Raw genomic sequence first — 17374 nt, forward strand, 5'->3', positions numbered from 1 at the left:
ATTGTATGACACAAGTCAGTGTTACTATAGATGCAATAAACATAGTAGGGTGAGCACATTCATATAAAACTGTGAATTGGATTATTGGCACTACTGTTCATTTTTAAACCAATTAACACTTTAAGACACCTTCAGATTTCAGGCAGTCCTCTGGTTTAAAGTATAATAATATGTACTCTGATTCATTTCTTAGGTTGTTGTCCAGGTCACACCCATTCTTAGCCCTGCTCAGCCTTTCCCAATTGGCACAGAAGTCATCACGTACACCGCTACTGATCCTGCTGGGAACAAGGCCAACTGCTCCTTCACGGTCACTGTTATCGGTGTGTCCTGCTTTCCAGCTCATTTATAATGCAATGAACATGTTTAGAGGTCACTATACCTTTAAAACAATTCTTTTAACTTTTCAGTGAAAGTCATTGTTTTTATCTCAGTGCATGCACTCCACTCAGCTGCCTTTATTTGGTCCTCAGTTCCATGAGCACGTTGCTGTAATCAGCCTGGAATCCTAACAATGTTTCTATTTCCTTAGATATGGAGCCTCCGTTGATTGACAGGTGCCGGTCTCCGCCCACCGTCCAGGCCACAGACACAGAGACGCCAGTATACTGGGACGAGCCACAGTTTTCAGACAATTCAGGTACACACCCACAGAACTGGAGCGTGAGAGAGAGTGAGTCGATCGGTGGAAATTAGGGAACCGAGATGGAGTTAATGAATAAGGGAAAGATATCTACAAAAAGTGTCCAGGAAAAATGTAGCCCACGATGGAAAAGGCCAGGATTCCTATTGCGGTGCCGTGAGAACTGAATCTATGGAAACCAGATTTTCATGTGCCATGTGTTCGAATCAGACGGCTCCCAAAATCCCTTGCGAGCGTGTGCTAGACCCATCACTAAAGGGTTTTATTGCACTCACGGCTTCAGCTGATTCACATGCGTTTTAGAGACTCCGTTCAGGAAATGTTTTCCTACACAGAGAATTTAATAGAGGAGATTTCGAGGCGGTGATAAGGCGGGGTAGGGAGTGTATCGATTGTTGGACACAGGAGTGGAAAATAGCAAAGGAGGATCACCATAATGTAGTTCACTGTCTTAAAGCAGGCATTTACAGCAGTAAAATAAATCCTTCAAACTAAATGAAACATAGTAATGACATTTAATCATGCCAGCACACACACACACACACGCAAACAACTGGCCCGATGCGGCCACTCTTTCGACGTCACATCAGCGTTAGACTGACGATAGCACTCTGTGGTTTTCCGAGTCCACACCCTGATGCTGGGCTATATTTAGGAAAGAGTGGCGGCAAGCAGCACCATCCAGCAGACACTGCTCCCAGACGTTTGTCAGACGGTTTGGAATGGATCTAGAGCCTCTCTGTGCACTGTAGAAAACACTGTGTGTGTGTGTGTGTGTGTGTGTGTGTGTGTGTGTGTGTGTGTGTGTGTGTGTGTGTGTGTGTGTGTGTGTGTGTGTGTGTGTGTGTGTGTTTGCGTATTGTCTGCATCTTACTGAAATAACAACCTCGTAACTTCAGAAAATGAGGAATTATATTATCGCCTATAGCTCTTGCAGTGACTCTGCTCTAGCACTGAAGCTTGTTAATCCTCAGACACACTGACTGCATTAAAGAGTCACCATGACCCAAATGTTTACAGTTATGTCTGGAAGGTATATTTTGAGGGGTTATTTTAAACTTTTAACCCATAACAGAAGTTTGTTTGTAATTCAAAGTTGTTGTTTTTTTTAAACATCACTGGAAGCTTTCTGAAAGATTCAGCGCAGTTCAAATCTCACATCTGATTCGAGAGAAGCTCTGAGCGGATTACACTTTAATACTTTTACACACTTTAACACTAATTTACTTATTCTGTATTACGTGTGTCTATACAATAATAATCTATACTAATAACGTACAGAATCTAAGCTTAATAATGAACAGAAAAAGAAAACACATTGTTACTTACAAGGCTATGGGATTAAAGAAAATCATGGTTCAAGCCCCAAACCTCCAATCTACAGTACCAGTGTTGGGCCCTTGAGCGAGGCCCTTATCTCTCTCTGATCCACGGCGCTGTATCATGTCTGACCCTGTGCTCTGACTACAACTTACAAAACTGGGATATGTGAAGAAAAAATTTCACTGTGCTGTAATGTAGATTCATAAAGCTTCATAAGTCATAATTGTCAGCACTTTGTAAAAAGTCAGTCATGTTTCCACCAGTTTCCACTTTTACGCAGCTTTGAAGAATTATGACAGGCTGCATTGTTTGGCATTATTATCTGTAATGTGAATAAAAAGTATTGGTGGTAATATTGATGAAGTTGTTGGTGAAGGAAAGACTGGATATATCGCTGTTATATGTGAAAACAGGAGCTGACTTGTTTCTTGGATATTTCACAACATTAAAAGTTAAATGTGTTATGAATAGGAAATTTGTATATATTATATATAATATTTTATATTTGTGGTATAAAAGAATAAATAACCACATCACATCACATCACACCTTCATTGATGTTTTTCATAGAACTGTGCAGTCTGTCACATTTTGTTCCTTATTGTAACTCAGATAGATTTTTGATTATGGATCATACTAAAAAAAAAAATGTAAGACCTCACACTGAATTAGTGATTCTGTAAAACCTGTCGCTATGTACTCAACATACTCCGCACCTCACCCAACATCTAATTTGGCACTACTTAATGATATTGATCCTCAAAACCTATTAGTCAGTATTTGCAAAAGTTTTGCAAAGCCAAATATGATGAAATTTAACTTTATCAGTGTAATAAAATGATCAAATAGTAAAAGATCGAAATGAATAAAAAGAATCAAAGAATAAAAAAAGACCTGCAGATTATTCCAGGAATGAATGTATGTTTGTTCCAACAACAGAGATGAATACATTGAAGGTTATAAATTATTACCTGTTCATAATTTTTTTTATTTTAAACATATATAATTACATTTGTGCTGGTGATGATTTGACGACTGAAAATCGTTAGGGGTTTGGATGCAAGTGCAGGTTAATTAAGGTATAAATGTTCTTGTAATTAAGGTATATTGACTGTAGCAATTCAAGAGTTGTATTCAAGATTCAAGAGGTTTATTGTCATGTGCACAGTGAAAACTCAACGCTTTAGACCATACAATGAAATTCTGACTTTGCACGTCTTCCTTAGAAAAATATAATTTAAAAAAATAATAGAAATGTATGAAAAATCCAATTAAAAAGAAAATTGTGCTATGAAAAATGAAATAAGACTTGTGCTGTGTAAAGTAAACAACAGTACAGGGGTGTGTGTGTGTGTGTTTGAGAGGAAAGCAAAGTAAGTGACAGACATATAACAGAGGTATTTTATAGTTTGGAGGATGATTCTGGGAATTAGGGTGTGTTTACAGATAGAGCCAATGTGACAAATATGTTTACTGTTTAGTACATTTGGAAAATTGCAGGTCAAAATAAATTCATTTATTTCAAGCCATGTGCATAATGTTAGTGTTTTAATGCACCTCATATGGACAATGATTTGTGGTGTCTACACTGTTCCAGGGGCTCAACTGAACATTTCCAGCACTCACTCTTTTGGTGATACATTTCCTGTTGGAGAGACTGCAGTGTATCACACTGCCACAGACCCGTCCGGCAACAACCGCACTTGTGAGCTCATCATCACGGTGCAAGGCAAGTACTGATCTAGACTCACCTTTACATATTATTCTTTTCAGTTGGTTTGTCTCTACACGTTCAACAACTAATGAAAAGTAGCTAATATTTTGAGATGTACAGTTTGTTCTCAAGCACAGAGGACACTTAATGCAACCTAAAGATGTTAAACTGTCTAAATACCTCATTTGTTGTAAAATCCTACATAATTCTAGCCAGTTCCATTCATAATGATATACAGATAATCTATCTATCTATCTACAGTATCTATCTATCTATCTATCTATCTATCTATCTATCTATCTATCTATCTATCTATCTATCTATCTATCTATCTATCTATCTAATATATACTTATCAGTTGGTGGTACTGATTGTGTGTGTGTGTGTGTGTGTGAGTGTGTGTGTGTGTGTGTGTGTGTGTGTGGTATTAGTGTGTCAGGTTTTTCAACAAATGCACAACTGGATTAAAAAACAGGCCATCAACCAAATATTATCCTTCCAACAGCAGGACAGCAGCCTGAAATCTTTCTGAAATTGCAGAAATATAAAAATCCAGCATCAAAAGTATATGTATTCCATAATGAGCAAGCATGGTGACAAGAAATAACTCTGTGAGGCGATATCACTAGACTCAACCAAAAATGAAAGGGAAGCCATGGTCATCTGGATGGCACGAAAGAGTGCGATTATAAACGCCGTCCTTTCTACAACTGTATATAGAGTAAATATAATGTACACAGTACTTAGAAGTCTCATCTACATTGCTGCATGTTTATTTTTTCTCGTCAGTCCCAAACACACGAACATGTCGTTGTCACTGGTGAACAGTTTGATAGACAGAATAAAGGCAGTCAAACACACCATGTCTACTAAGAGAACACAGATAACAGTCAGTAAGTGTGTATCTATGAAAGCCATATACTGCATTGTATGCTAATGGTTTACTTGATATGTTTTCTACATTTTCTACACTATCCTGAACTAAAATATGCTATATCACAAGTCCAACATTTTACATCTGGTTTCCTCTAATAATATATAAAAATAGAACACAGCATAAAAAAAAGAATAGAATACAGTCTGTATCTGATTACAAACTGAAGTGATTAGATTTAATTTGATTAAGCTATGGCATATTTTTCCAAGAGCTTGATCAAAGCCTGACATTGACCCTGTGGGGAAAATCTCTCTTTAGATTTGAAGCTTAAAGAAATCTTTATGCAGAATGGATGGGTTTTTTTTTCCATGTATTTTTTAAAATGGCTCCTTATACAGTACAGTCTTTGCAAGAACATGAGCCAGCCATATCAAGGAACTCTTCCACACTTCCAACCATCCATTTTCTACTGCTTATCCGGGACCGGGTCGCGGGGCAGCAGTCTAAGCAGGAATGCCCAGACTTCCCTCTCCCCATACACTTCCTCCAGCTCTTCCAGGGGAATACCAAGGCGTTCCCAGGCCAGCCAAGAGACATAGTCCCTCCAGTGTGTCCTAGGTCTTCCCCGGGGTCTCCTCCCGGTTGGACATGCCCGGAACACCTCCCCAGGAAGGCGTCCAGGAGGCATCCGGAACAGATGCCCGAGCCACCTCAGCTGAATCCTCTTGATGTGGAGGAGCAGCGGCTGATGGCCAAGCTCCTCACCCTATCTCTAATGGAGCACCCAGCCACCCTGCGGAGGAAACTCATTTCGGCCGCCTGTATCCGGTATCTTGTCCTTTCGGTCATGACCCAAAGCTCATGACGATAGGTGAGGGTAGGAACGTAGATCGACTGGTAAATAGAGAGATTCGCCTTGCGGCTCAGCTCTTTCTTCACCACAACAGACCGGTATATCGACCGCATCACTGCAGAAGATACTTCCACACTTTTCATGAAATATATATATATTAAAGGTGTTAAAGGAAGGTATTAACAGAAACCTTTCATTCATTCATTCATTTTCTATCGCTTATCCGAACTTCTCGGGTCACGGGGAGCCTGTGCCTATCTCAGGCTTCATCAGGCATCAAGGCAGGATACACCCTGTACGGAGTGCCAACCCACCACAGGGCACACACACTCATTCACTCACACAATCACACACTTCGGACAATTTTCCAGAGATGCAAATCAACCTACCATGCATGTCTTTGGACCGGGGAGGAAACCAGAGTACCCAGAGGAAACCCCCGAGGCACGGAGAGAACATGCAAACTCCACACACACAAGGCGGAGGTGGGAATCGAACCCCCAACCCTGGATTTGTGAGGCGAACGTACTAACCACTAAGCCACCGTGCCCCCCAACAGAAACCTATTTGACCAAAATCATATTTTTGCTAGTTTTCCAGACCCACACAATTAAATTTTTAATATTTTGTTTTCAGTTCCACCTTTTTCCTTGCCATTGTAACGCTCAGCCAAGTCAGTATTTCTGTAAAATGAGATAAGAATAAATTCCTTATAAAGTGCCTGTTGTATCGATCCACAGGTTCCACATGTGAGCAGCCATATGTTCCGGTCAATGCAAACTTCTCCTGCATAAAGGAAGATAAAGGTGTGAATTGCACCCTGGTCTGCAGAGAGGGTTACAGTCTTACCCAGAATGCAGTGCACAGTTATTTTTGCCCCAATAACGGCCGATGGGAACCTGCACGAACTCCGGACAGACCAGACTGCTCCCGTGAGTATCCTTTCTCTGAGAGCTCACTTAATTTCTCTGCCTAATGCTGCGGTTCCCACTGGTCCATAGGAATTCATTTAATTTTTCTACTATAGACACACTGAAGGACAAAGATTGTAAAGATTGTTTACTTCAATTTTTTCTCTTTTGTAGAGAACAGAATAGCCAATAAAGGCTTCAAACCCTTTGAGATGCTGTTCAAGGCATCACGCTGTGATGATCCAGACCTACTGAAGTCCTTCACTGGAGACTTCACTAATATTCTAGGAGATATTGTGAGATTTCACACACACACACACACACACACACACACACACACACACACACACACACACACACACACACACACACACACACACACAGACAATCATTAAGAGCATGACAAACACAAATATGATGTGCTGTAGACCTTCATCTCATCATCTGTTGTTTTTCTGTAACAGGTTCCTAAAATCTGTGATGGAGATGAAGTCAACTGTAAACTGGAAGTGATGACACAAGGACAGTGTCTGGAGTACAACTATGATTATCCAAATGGATTTGCAATTGGTGAGAACCTATTGGCTGCAGAATTTAAAAGCGTTTCCATGAAAAACATTTTCAGAATTATGCAATATTCAGATTAAAGCAAAATAACAAAGAATTTTCAGAATCTGTTGGAATAATTTTCTAACATGAGCCATTAAATCTCTCTCTCTCTCTCTCTCTCTCTCTCTCTCTCTCAGGTCCAGGAGGATGGAGCAGTAATGGTCAGGACTATGCTTACTTTGATAGTGGTTTTTCTCCAGATCATCAGCGCAGCCTCCTCCAGCAGGACGGCGTGTTCCACCACTCTTCCCACTTGCGGGGTAAACGTCATCGTGAGCTCACAGGGCCCACACGTGACCAAAAGATCCAGATCTACTTTAATATCACAGGTATTAAATAAATTCACAGGTAAAATATATTAATCTTTCTAAATTGACCTAGATGAAAAAAGTTCCTTAGTCCATACAAAATCACACTGGCTAGTAATCTCCACAACACTGATCTAAGCATTTTAATGCCAATGCTTTCTCCCAACATCTCTGCTTTCTCCCAGCAAGCATCCCACTGCCCCTATCGAGGAACGACTCAGTGGAAGTAGCCAATCAAAAGAGACTCTTGCGGACGCTGGAGTTATTGACCAATCGGCTGAGGAGGACACTGAGCAAACAGTCACTGAGCACGTTTCATGTATCATCTGAGATGATCGTTGCTGACCCTAAATCTCTGGACAGTAAGAAGGCTTCTCTGTACTGCCCACCTGGATCTGTGCTGAAGGGACGCATGTGCGGTGAGTTACTGAGCTTCCTGCTGCACAAAAAGTAAACACACCCCATATACTGCAATGAACTGTTCTAATATATGCTTTAAAGTATTTGATTAGATTTAATAATAGGAATAGGATATGGGGATAGGATATTATAATTTTAATATTTCTGCTGTCTGAGAATGATAATGTGCTGAAGAAGATTTTTGAGAGAGAGAGAGAGAGAGAGAGAGAGAATTACTGTTCATAGTTATAATGTAATTAATATAAACGTTTAACTATTAACTATTAATAACTTTAAAGTGATCAAAATTATCCTGCTTTGCTTACTAAATAATATAATCGCTGTAAAATGTGACAAGAAGAACAAAAGAAATGTGTTTTTTGGAAAAATTACATTAGTGCACTAATATAATAATTGTATTATAAATTATTTTAAATAATTGCTGTTATTTATAATTTCCCTCTAACACCATGACACCTGTTTAAACTGTATAAAGCATTTTAGTTGCTAGTATGTGTTTATATACATCAGAGTTATGATTAGCTCTTAGAAATGATTGCTATAAGTGTCAGGTATACTGATAGATCAGTTTTAACCTGCTCTCTGTGCTAAACAGAACAACACCCAGCTGTAATGGTGAGAGGGTGAACACTCTGTCCTGTGTGTCCTGTAGTGCAGTGTCCAGTGGGGACGTATTTCTCAGCGGACTATGCTGAGTGTGAGAGCTGCAGGAGGGGTTCATATCAGGACGAGGAAGGCCAGACAGAGTGTAAACTGTGTCCAGACGGATTCTCCACCCCTTACCTTCACTCCCGCAGCCTGTCCGAGTGCAAAGGTAGGCGTTTTTAGTAAAACCAGAATTGAGCAATGCAATGAAATACATTATAATTATTTATATTAGACTCATAACCTCAATCCATTCTTTAACACATATTTGTTTCTTTCAATAATTAAGTTGAAGCGCTTGTATATATTGCAGTGTCAGTGTTTAACCTTAGAAAATGTTCTGTATTAATGGGTATTATCGTCACATGGTTTTGGTTTGTGTGTGTGTGTGTGTGTGTGTGTGTGTGTGTGTGTGTGTGTGTGTGTGTGTGTGTGTGTGTGTGTGTGTGTGTGTCTCCAGCACAGTGTAAGCCTGGCAGCTCATCCCTCAGTGGGCTGGAGACATGTGAGTCGTGCCCATTGGGTCAGTACCAGCCTGGTTTTGGCTCGCGCTCATGTCTGCCATGCCCTTCAAAAACCTCCACCGTGAACCGAGGAGCCATGGAGCAGAGCGAGTGTGGAGGTGAGACTTGTCTCTGCTGCACAGTCATTATTCAGCTCAGCACTATTCCTTATCTGCAGTAATAAAACAGTGCAGCAAAAGGCACATTCCTGTTCTCTAATCTCATCCCATCACTCATTGTCTTCACCTCAACTCCTATTTCTATATCTCATATCCTCACTGTCACTCTTTCTCTAGTTCCGTGCTCTGCAGGTCATTTCTCCCGTACCGGACTGGTCCCATGTTACCCCTGTCCTCGTGACTATTACCAACCTGGAGAGGGACGATCCTACTGCCTCTCCTGCCCCTTCTATGGCACCACCACCGTCTCGGGAGCCCGAACCATCCAACAGTGCTCCAGTATACCAGCTTTATTATTTCTATCTGTACTAAATTTGTTCTTTGGATCAGCTTATTGACCGAGTCCCAATGATGTGCAAATGACTAGATGAGATTTAATAGAGTGGATCATTTGATTCTGAAGTGGTTGAAGTCATTCTGCAGTTTTTACTCAAGCAAGCCAAAGATTCGTCCTTCATTCTTTATTAAATTCCCCTTTCCCCAAAACCAACCCTACTCCTTTGTTAAAGTTTTCCTATGAATTCTTTAATATTATATGATTGTTGCAGAAAGAAAAACACTTTCTAAACATTACATTAAACAGTACATGAATTTGCTTCCAACATGACGGTTGTTGTGAATATGTTTGACTGGAAGGAAGTCTGCTTGTCTGAGAAAGATTCTTCTAACACAAAAGAAAATTAGGTGCAGGCTGGAAAAGATGAGGAACTAATCCATTTCTGATGGAAGACATGTCTCTCGATTGCTGCCTGCGTCTTATTATTTTTTTTCTTTTATCCCTTCTCTCTCTCTCTCTCTCTCTCTCTCTCTCTCTCTCTCTCTCTCTCTCTCTCTCTCTCTCTCTCTCACTCTCTCTCTCTCTCTCTGTACACCTCTGCATCACAGCATTTGGCTCTAGTTTCTTGCCTAAAGAGGAAAGTATAACTACAGCACCAGAAAGTCCTGTGATAAGAGACTATCAGGCCAGCAGTCAGGCAAGTGTGCTGTTTAATTTACAGCTATTTTATTTTTTTGTGTTTAAAGTATCATAATCCTTAGGGTTTAAATAGAAATAAAACAATTGGGGTTTGCTGTTCTAGGAAAGTAATCAACAATGTAACAGCCTGCTTTGTTGTTTAGGTTTTTCTTCAGCTAACTTAGGAGGTAACTTGATTTGTGGACATCCACAACATATAATGTTTGGTTGAATAACAGTTGTTGACATACAGTAAGATCTGACTGTATCATTAATCACATGTACAACTTCTGCGGTCAGATATTGTTTCAGGAAGCAGCAGCTAAACTGTTTGAATGCATTTCCTATATCGTTAATCTTCTTGGCTGATTCCTGACCAGTCCTCTTTCTACTCATGTCCTAAACTTTATAACAATCTCAGTCGACATGAACAGATAAAGTAACAATCTGACTTGGTCTGTGTTGGGTTTCAGATGTTCCATGAGTGCTTCCTGAACCCGTGTCAGAACCAGGGCACGTGTGAGGAGGTGGGAGTGGGATATGTGTGCACTTGTCTCCCAGGGTTCACAGGTAAGACACATCCTGTGAGTGTACTTAGACATCCAAATTGTTTGTCAGTTGTTTACGTACCATTAGAGGTATGTTGTGTACCATTAGAGAACTTTACATGTTTAGAGCAGACTTATCATGTTTAGTTTTTAAAAATTGTTTGCTGGTTTGCTAATAATAATAATAATAATGGTTTGCTAATAAGACCAGAGCGAGGAAAGAATAATTAGAAAATCTATGAAATTCTGTGAACTACAATGAATGTAATTGGCTTCAGTAAAAAATCTGGTCAAGAAGCAGCAATTAAGGAGGGGAAGTCGTGGCCTAATGCTTAGAGAGTCTGACTCCTAACCATAAGGTTGTGGGTCCGAGTCTCGGGCCGGCCATGACTGAGCTGCTCTTGAGCAAGGCACCGAACCAACAACTGCTCCCTGGGCGCCGCAGCATAAATGGCTGCCCACTGCTCCGTGTGTGTGTTCACGGTGTGTGTTCACGGTGTGTGTTCACGGTGTGTGTTCACGTTGTGTGTGTTCACGGTGTGTGTGCACTAACATTAACATACCTTTAATGGTACATTTATATACTGTAGTTTGCACATTAAAAAGCAAAAACTGAAACCTTTGTTCCTGAAAGAGTATTGTGCATAATAATGGTCAGGTTACATTAGTGTGGTCCAGTTTATATCCTGTGTGTTAAATTCAGGTGCACATGCAGGTGCTGTGTTCATCTATTGAATTTTTTTTAACTTGTGTATGAGTGAGTGGAAATGTAAAACCACTGACTATTAGATTTATACCATGTAAAGTTTGCGGCCACTTCGTAGACAGGTTACCTGAAAATTGGCATTTTCTTTTTTATCTTTTTTTATTACTAGTAGTAGTAGTATTATAAATGTTTGTGGGGGATGGGGGTGTTTATTTGTTTGTTTTGAATGTGTCGTATTCAGTATTCGTTTTAATCTTCTTTACTACCGCAGGAGCTAAATGTGAGAGTGACATTAACGAGTGCGACTCTGCTCCATGTCAGAACGGCGGTCTGTGCAGAGACAGAGTGGGAGGCTTTCATTGCCAATGCAAGCCTGGCTTTGTGGGTAAGGACCTCACTGCCAACACAGATTTACAGGAGCAAATAGCCACAGAGTGTTGCTGCTTGGCCAATTTCATTTGCTTAACAACTGTGAGCTGGCACAGCCGTCTGAGAAGAGTCTCAAAGGAAAAGTGACTAGTGGCTGTGGATTTATTGGCTCTGTAGGACACACGCTTTGTCTTACAGCTTTTTTCCATTCAGTCGCTGACCTCTTTCCTGAGACCTGGACATGATTACGCACATGGCTGGTTTGATCCTGAAGATTATTTATGTTCATGTATGTACTTGTGTGTGTGTGTGTGTGTGTGTGGGAAGGATCACTGTGTGAAGTAGACGTAAATGAGTGCAGCTCTTCTCCGTGTCTGAACAAGGGAGTGTGTGTGGACAAGGTGAATCGGTTCAGCTGCAGCTGTGCAGATGGATTCACAGGTGAACAGCTCAAGTCCAACACATGGAATTAAGATGCTTTTTAAGACAACAGGAAGTCATAAAAGATTAATATATCCGACACACAAGTATTTGCAACATTAAATCTCCAAAATAGGCTCAGTGGAATGTGAAAGAAAGAAAAAAAATGCTCACTTATTTTGGCTCAATTCTCAGGAAAAAGCTTGTACTTTTGTTTTCGTCTCCTTGGGTTTCAGTCTTTCTTAGAGGATCTCTTCAAACTGTCATGATATAGTTTTTCTCCTACTGTATTATATACCTCATGATGTTTGCATTAACATTCTCTTTAACATCTTAAGTTAGAAATCATTTGTGCCACTTTATGCCTGCATTTATTCCTTATGCTTATACTGTACCTTCAATATGATGTCTTTATTCGGAGAGTCAACAGCAGCCTGATATTCTACGTGCAGGGTCTCGATGTGAACTGGAGATAGATGAGTGTGAGTCCAGGCCTTGCCAAAATGGAGGGGTGTGTAAGGACCTGGATGCTGGATATTCCTGCTCATGTAGTCAGGGTTTCACCGGAGAGAGCTGTGAAGTGAATATCAACGAGTGCAACACCGCCCCCTGTCTGAATGGAGGAACATGTGTGGATGCTATCAATGACTTCAGGTAAAAGACAAAATGGAGATGTTGCTTTTTGTAAAAAGAGATTCACAAGATACAAATTCTATTTCCAGCTTCAGTTTTTAGGCTACATCGTGAACAATTAAAATGAATCAGTGCAAAACACTTAATATGTGAATTATGTTAGACTATTTAAGGACAATCCCAAAATAGAAAACAGATTAGTCTTGATGATTAGTCTGGCAGCTTTGCTGGAACTGAGAGTGTGCAGAATGGAAGCTTTTTTATTGTATACACATGTTTTATATATAATGTTGAATCTTTAAGAGCTTTGCCAAGTTTGACCAACGTACCATGTTTATATTGGCCGCAAACACTTTCTCTCTTCCTCAGGTGTGATTGCGTGAGTGGGTTTAGTGGGAAACTGTGCCAGGTTGATGAGGACGAGTGCGAGTCTAACCCATGTTTGAATGGTGCCACTTGCAAGGATGACGTGGGGAGCTACACCTGCCGATGCCCTCCTGGGTTCAACGGAACCAGGTGTGAGACAGGTATAAACACCATGGCTGAGAATCAGATACAGAAGGACAGGAAGAAGAGGGTGCAAGACAGAAAGTAGTCTGGATAAATGTTTATTTCAGAAGAAGGGGGATTATTTGCAGACTGGTACGTGTAGTAAACAGGGAGTAATCACAGGTGGAAATGCATGGATTGTGACTAGCTCCACTCACAGTAGACGATTTACTGAGACGGATTTATCATTTACACTCAGAATCACAAAGCCTCCAAGTATTGGACCCACTCCATCAGGTAACATATGGTACAAGCAGATTTTCTTGGACAATGTGTCTATACACAGAGATCTCACTCAACAATTCTTGGAAGACATCATGCAAAATTTTGGAATGTTGCTGCACGGATTTTTGACCATTTATCTTCAAGAACAGGGTCTGGTGTCTATGCATTTGGCTTTATAGGGTATAATCCTAATGATGATTTTTGATACTGTGTTTGAAAATGGTCACACTTTCCTCTTCACACACGTTTTACATGTTTCTTTGATGTTTGCTGTCACATAATATGTTTCACTTGTTTTTTATTTGTTTGTTTTGTTTTTTCTATTTCCAGAAATGTCTGCCAACTTCAACCTAGACTTTGAGGTGTCTGGTATTCATGGGTATGTGATGATGGATGGGATGATGCCAGCACTCACTCAGATCACCTGCACGTTCTGGATGAGATCATCAGACACGGTCAACTATGGAACTCCAATCTCGTATGCGGTGGATGGGGGCAGTGACAACGCCTTTCTCCTTATAGATTACAATGGGTGAGGAGTCTTTATTTTTAACTATGTATACCAAACAATCCTTTTGTATTAGAAGCAGAATACCTTTGCTATTCCTTCTTATAGCTCTGTAACCGACATCTCTTACAGATATACAAAATGTACCATTGACGCACTGACCTCGGGATACAATATAGAATAGAGTTAGGTAACAAATGTAGTTAAAACATTATGTGAATTTGCTGCTGTCTTTCTGCTTGTTGTAACATCGTTGCTCTTAAATACTCTTCTCTCTATATATATAATATTGGGTTATGGGGATATATGCCATTTTTACCTGGCCTAGTATATACTATGTTTAAATGTATTATATTGAATTGGAATGGATACAGAATACCTTTGGCACCTCAGCAGAGCATTTAAAATAATTATAAGTATGCACTTCTGTTTAACAGTATTTGTAATAATTACGAATATTCAGCACAGGATTTTTTAAGATTAAATGAAAATAAGTAAGTAGGTAAGTAAGCCTTATTCTCTCTCCTGGTGTGATTTAGCTGGGTTCTGTATGTGAACGGGAAAGAAAGGATCACAGACTGTCCAGCGGTGAACGATGGAAGGTGGCACCACATCGGTGTGACGTGGAGGAGTACGGACGGTGACTGGAGGATATACATCGATGGAAGCCCTTCTGATGGTGGAAAGGGCCTGTCCATGGGTCGTACCATTCCAGGTACAGCAATCCTACCCAGATGTTTAATATGTGTTAAAAAAAATGTGATTATTATTTATATATTTGTACAACTTATACTACATGTTTACATCTATAAACAGGGGTGGATTCCTAGCCACATTATGACTATTCCCTTTTTTTCGGCTGTGTGATGTGTGTAGGAGGTGGTGCTCTGGTGCTGGGACAGGATCAGGATCAGAGAGGCGAGGGCTTCAACCCAGTTGAGTCCTTTGTTGGTTCTCTCAGCCAGCTCAATATCTGGGATTATGTCCTCTCCCCACAGCAGGTACCTCTATGCTAAATAAGCAGTTTGTTCCATTTCATATTTATAGGACTTTTATCTGCAATGTATATATTTAATAATGAGGCCTTCGATACACATATGGCCTCAGCCACAGGGGAGCTTTAAATAGAGGCTTCAATTAATCATGAATAAGTCATAAAAATACCTAGCGGCACTGATGATTGCGCCGACTAATTCACAAGGGTTTTTTTCTCCACTCATTGTTCCTAGATGAGATCCCAAAATAGGAATGTATGATCTCATGTGATTAATGAATGAGATCAGTGCTCTATTTCTCTTCTCAAGTGCCTCTAAATCAGTTGTGGCTGAACACCATCCTCTTCCCTCATTTCTCTCGTTTCTTACTAGGTCTTAATGGCAAAAAAAAATTTAACGGTGAATGTTGGACTTGGATATTTCAGAATACTCTCAAAAGAAAGCCTATGTTTAAAGGAAACTATTTGAAGCTGTAATTAGCTGTCAGGACAGGTCTGGATTTCAATAGATTTCGGTGTCACTTGCTCAGATGTCTTTTTTTTTGCAGTTTAATTGGGTGAATGTACTCCAGGCTTAAAGCTCACATGTCTTTGGTTTCATCTTGCTTTTCCTCAGATCAGATCTCTGGCCAGTTCTTGTCCAAGTGAGCTACAGAGAGGGAACGTGTTTGCCTGGCCTGACTTTCTACATGGCATTACAGGTCGAGTCAAAACCAACCCTAAGAGCATGTTCTGTGCTGGTGAGCAAATCTGTTTATCCTTTGATTTGACTTTTTTACATTAATGCAGCAAATATTTGTCTTTTCATATCCATACTGATGCTATAATTTGTTAATAATGAATTCTTTGGTAGATGTGAATGTTTTTGAGTGCTCAGGATGGACGAAACGTAAAAACTGTTCAGCAAATTGGTTGCATTTATTTGGATAGCAGTACTAGCTGTGGCAGTACTAGACCAGCTTTATGTTTTATTTTGTCGAGAGCTTATCATATACCATTATTTAAATGTAAGTCATGAAAAAACTTGTCATCTTACACCATGTTACAACAGTGTGTGTGTAACAGGTTTGGGGCCTAATTCAGTTTGCATATACATTCAACATGTATTTCTTTTATTATATTTTAAAATATAAAATGTTATTGATATCTATTTATTTATATATACACATCATGTTTTATCTGTGTTAGATTGCCCCCTGCTGCAAGATATTATACCCAACGTGCGTTCTTCCAGTCCAGTAGTGACACCAGGCACTCAGGTGAAATTCTCCTGCAATCCTGGATATTACCTGGTGGGGGAGCCAGTGCAGAAGTGTCTGAACAGAGGGGCATGGAGCCATGCACAGCCTCACTGTGAACGTGAGTGTGTAAGCGTAAAATTCAGTTATTGACAAAAGACACCCCAGACACACAGGATTTTACAGTAGGACAAGGTATGATTCAGCAGGAAGAAAACCAAATTAGCTTCCAATTTTATTTGTCACATACACACATGACATGCAGTGAGATGCTTTAGGTTTTCACATAGCCCAGGTTATTATGAGCCCTGGGGTCAGAGCACAGGGTCAGCCATAGTACAGCACCCCTGGAGCAGCTGAGGTTACGGGGCTTGCTCAAGGATCCAATGTTGATGTCTCAGCAGCTTGTTGGCTTGAACCCTAACCTTCTGACCCGAAGTGCAGAGTACAATTACAGAGTAAATGAAATGCAGTTAGTATCTAACCAGAAATGCAAATATATATATATATACATATATACACATACATATTGTACATAGTGCAAGTAGTTGTTCTATATGATGACAGAGAAATGATCAGACAAGCATTCACACAGTCACTAAAAACATGTCTCCACCAAAACAATTTGATTAGATAAAATTGCGGAACTGCTTCTTTCTCTTTATCCATACCCCAGACATATGACATGTTTGTGTGCAGGAGTGAACTGTGGTGCACCTCATGCTCTGCTGCATGGTCAGTATCATGGTGAAGATTTCTATGCTGGGAGTTCTGTGTTGTACCAGTGCAAGCCTGGCTTCTACCTGCTTGGTGAGAGCAAAATGCATTGTGGCAACAACGGCAAATGGGCCGGAAACGTGCCTGCATGTCTGGGTAAGAGAGACTAGGCTAATCTGAACCTGGAAATGTGTTTTAGTACTTAGTAGTAATTTCCTTTCCCACTTACATACTTAATGTCCCCATGTGTATGCCTGTATATATTATAGATATGGATGAGTGTGCCTTGGGCTCCGATTGCGATGAGAACGCCAGCTGTCAGAACACAGAGGGCTCATACATCTGTACCTGCATTTACCCCTTCACCGGGGATGGGAGGAACTGCGCAGGTACGCTACAGGACTCCAATTAAATGTAGTTGATCATCCAAAACATGGTTTACTAAGGCTAGTTTTGATAGCAAATAAGGAAGAATGCTATTTCAATTATCCAAAAATGATAATGGGATTGTCACATAGTTCACAATA

At 40.2% G+C, this 17374-nt stretch overlaps 1 protein-coding gene across 9 annotated transcripts in view; it reads left to right on the forward strand.

The window, feature by feature from the left end:
• svep1 (sushi, von Willebrand factor type A, EGF and pentraxin domain containing 1) overlaps window positions 1–17374 on the forward strand; it is an 85056-nt gene that overhangs the window by 46345 nt on the left and 21337 nt on the right. For all 9 annotated transcript variants that reach the window (XM_047819742.1, XM_047819731.1, XM_047819727.1 and 6 more), the window contains 24 exons: window positions 194–323; window positions 533–640; window positions 3564–3695; window positions 6151–6342; window positions 6496–6617; window positions 6786–6891; window positions 7068–7259; window positions 7424–7657; window positions 8311–8472; window positions 8764–8925; window positions 9103–9264; window positions 9871–9959; window positions 10414–10510; window positions 11466–11579; window positions 11891–12004; window positions 12436–12637; window positions 12986–13143; window positions 13721–13922; window positions 14438–14613; window positions 14775–14899; window positions 15509–15632; window positions 16081–16251; window positions 16830–17003; window positions 17117–17236. In XM_047819742.1, the coding sequence (XP_047675698.1) occupies window positions 194–323; window positions 533–640; window positions 3564–3695; window positions 6151–6342; window positions 6496–6617; window positions 6786–6891; window positions 7068–7259; window positions 7424–7657; window positions 8311–8472; window positions 8764–8925; window positions 9103–9264; window positions 9871–9959; window positions 10414–10510; window positions 11466–11579; window positions 11891–12004; window positions 12436–12637; window positions 12986–13143; window positions 13721–13922; window positions 14438–14613; window positions 14775–14899; window positions 15509–15632; window positions 16081–16251; window positions 16830–17003; window positions 17117–17236 (3568 nt within the window). The remainder of the gene's footprint in view (window positions 1–193; window positions 324–532; window positions 641–3563; window positions 3696–6150; window positions 6343–6495; window positions 6618–6785; window positions 6892–7067; window positions 7260–7423; window positions 7658–8310; window positions 8473–8763; window positions 8926–9102; window positions 9265–9870; window positions 9960–10413; window positions 10511–11465; window positions 11580–11890; window positions 12005–12435; window positions 12638–12985; window positions 13144–13720; window positions 13923–14437; window positions 14614–14774; window positions 14900–15508; window positions 15633–16080; window positions 16252–16829; window positions 17004–17116; window positions 17237–17374) is intronic.

The sequence above is a fragment of the Tachysurus fulvidraco genome, chromosome 1, assembly GCF_022655615.1.
Source record: "Tachysurus fulvidraco isolate hzauxx_2018 chromosome 1, HZAU_PFXX_2.0, whole genome shotgun sequence".
NCBI classification, from domain to species: domain Eukaryota; kingdom Metazoa; phylum Chordata; class Actinopteri; order Siluriformes; family Bagridae; genus Tachysurus; species Tachysurus fulvidraco.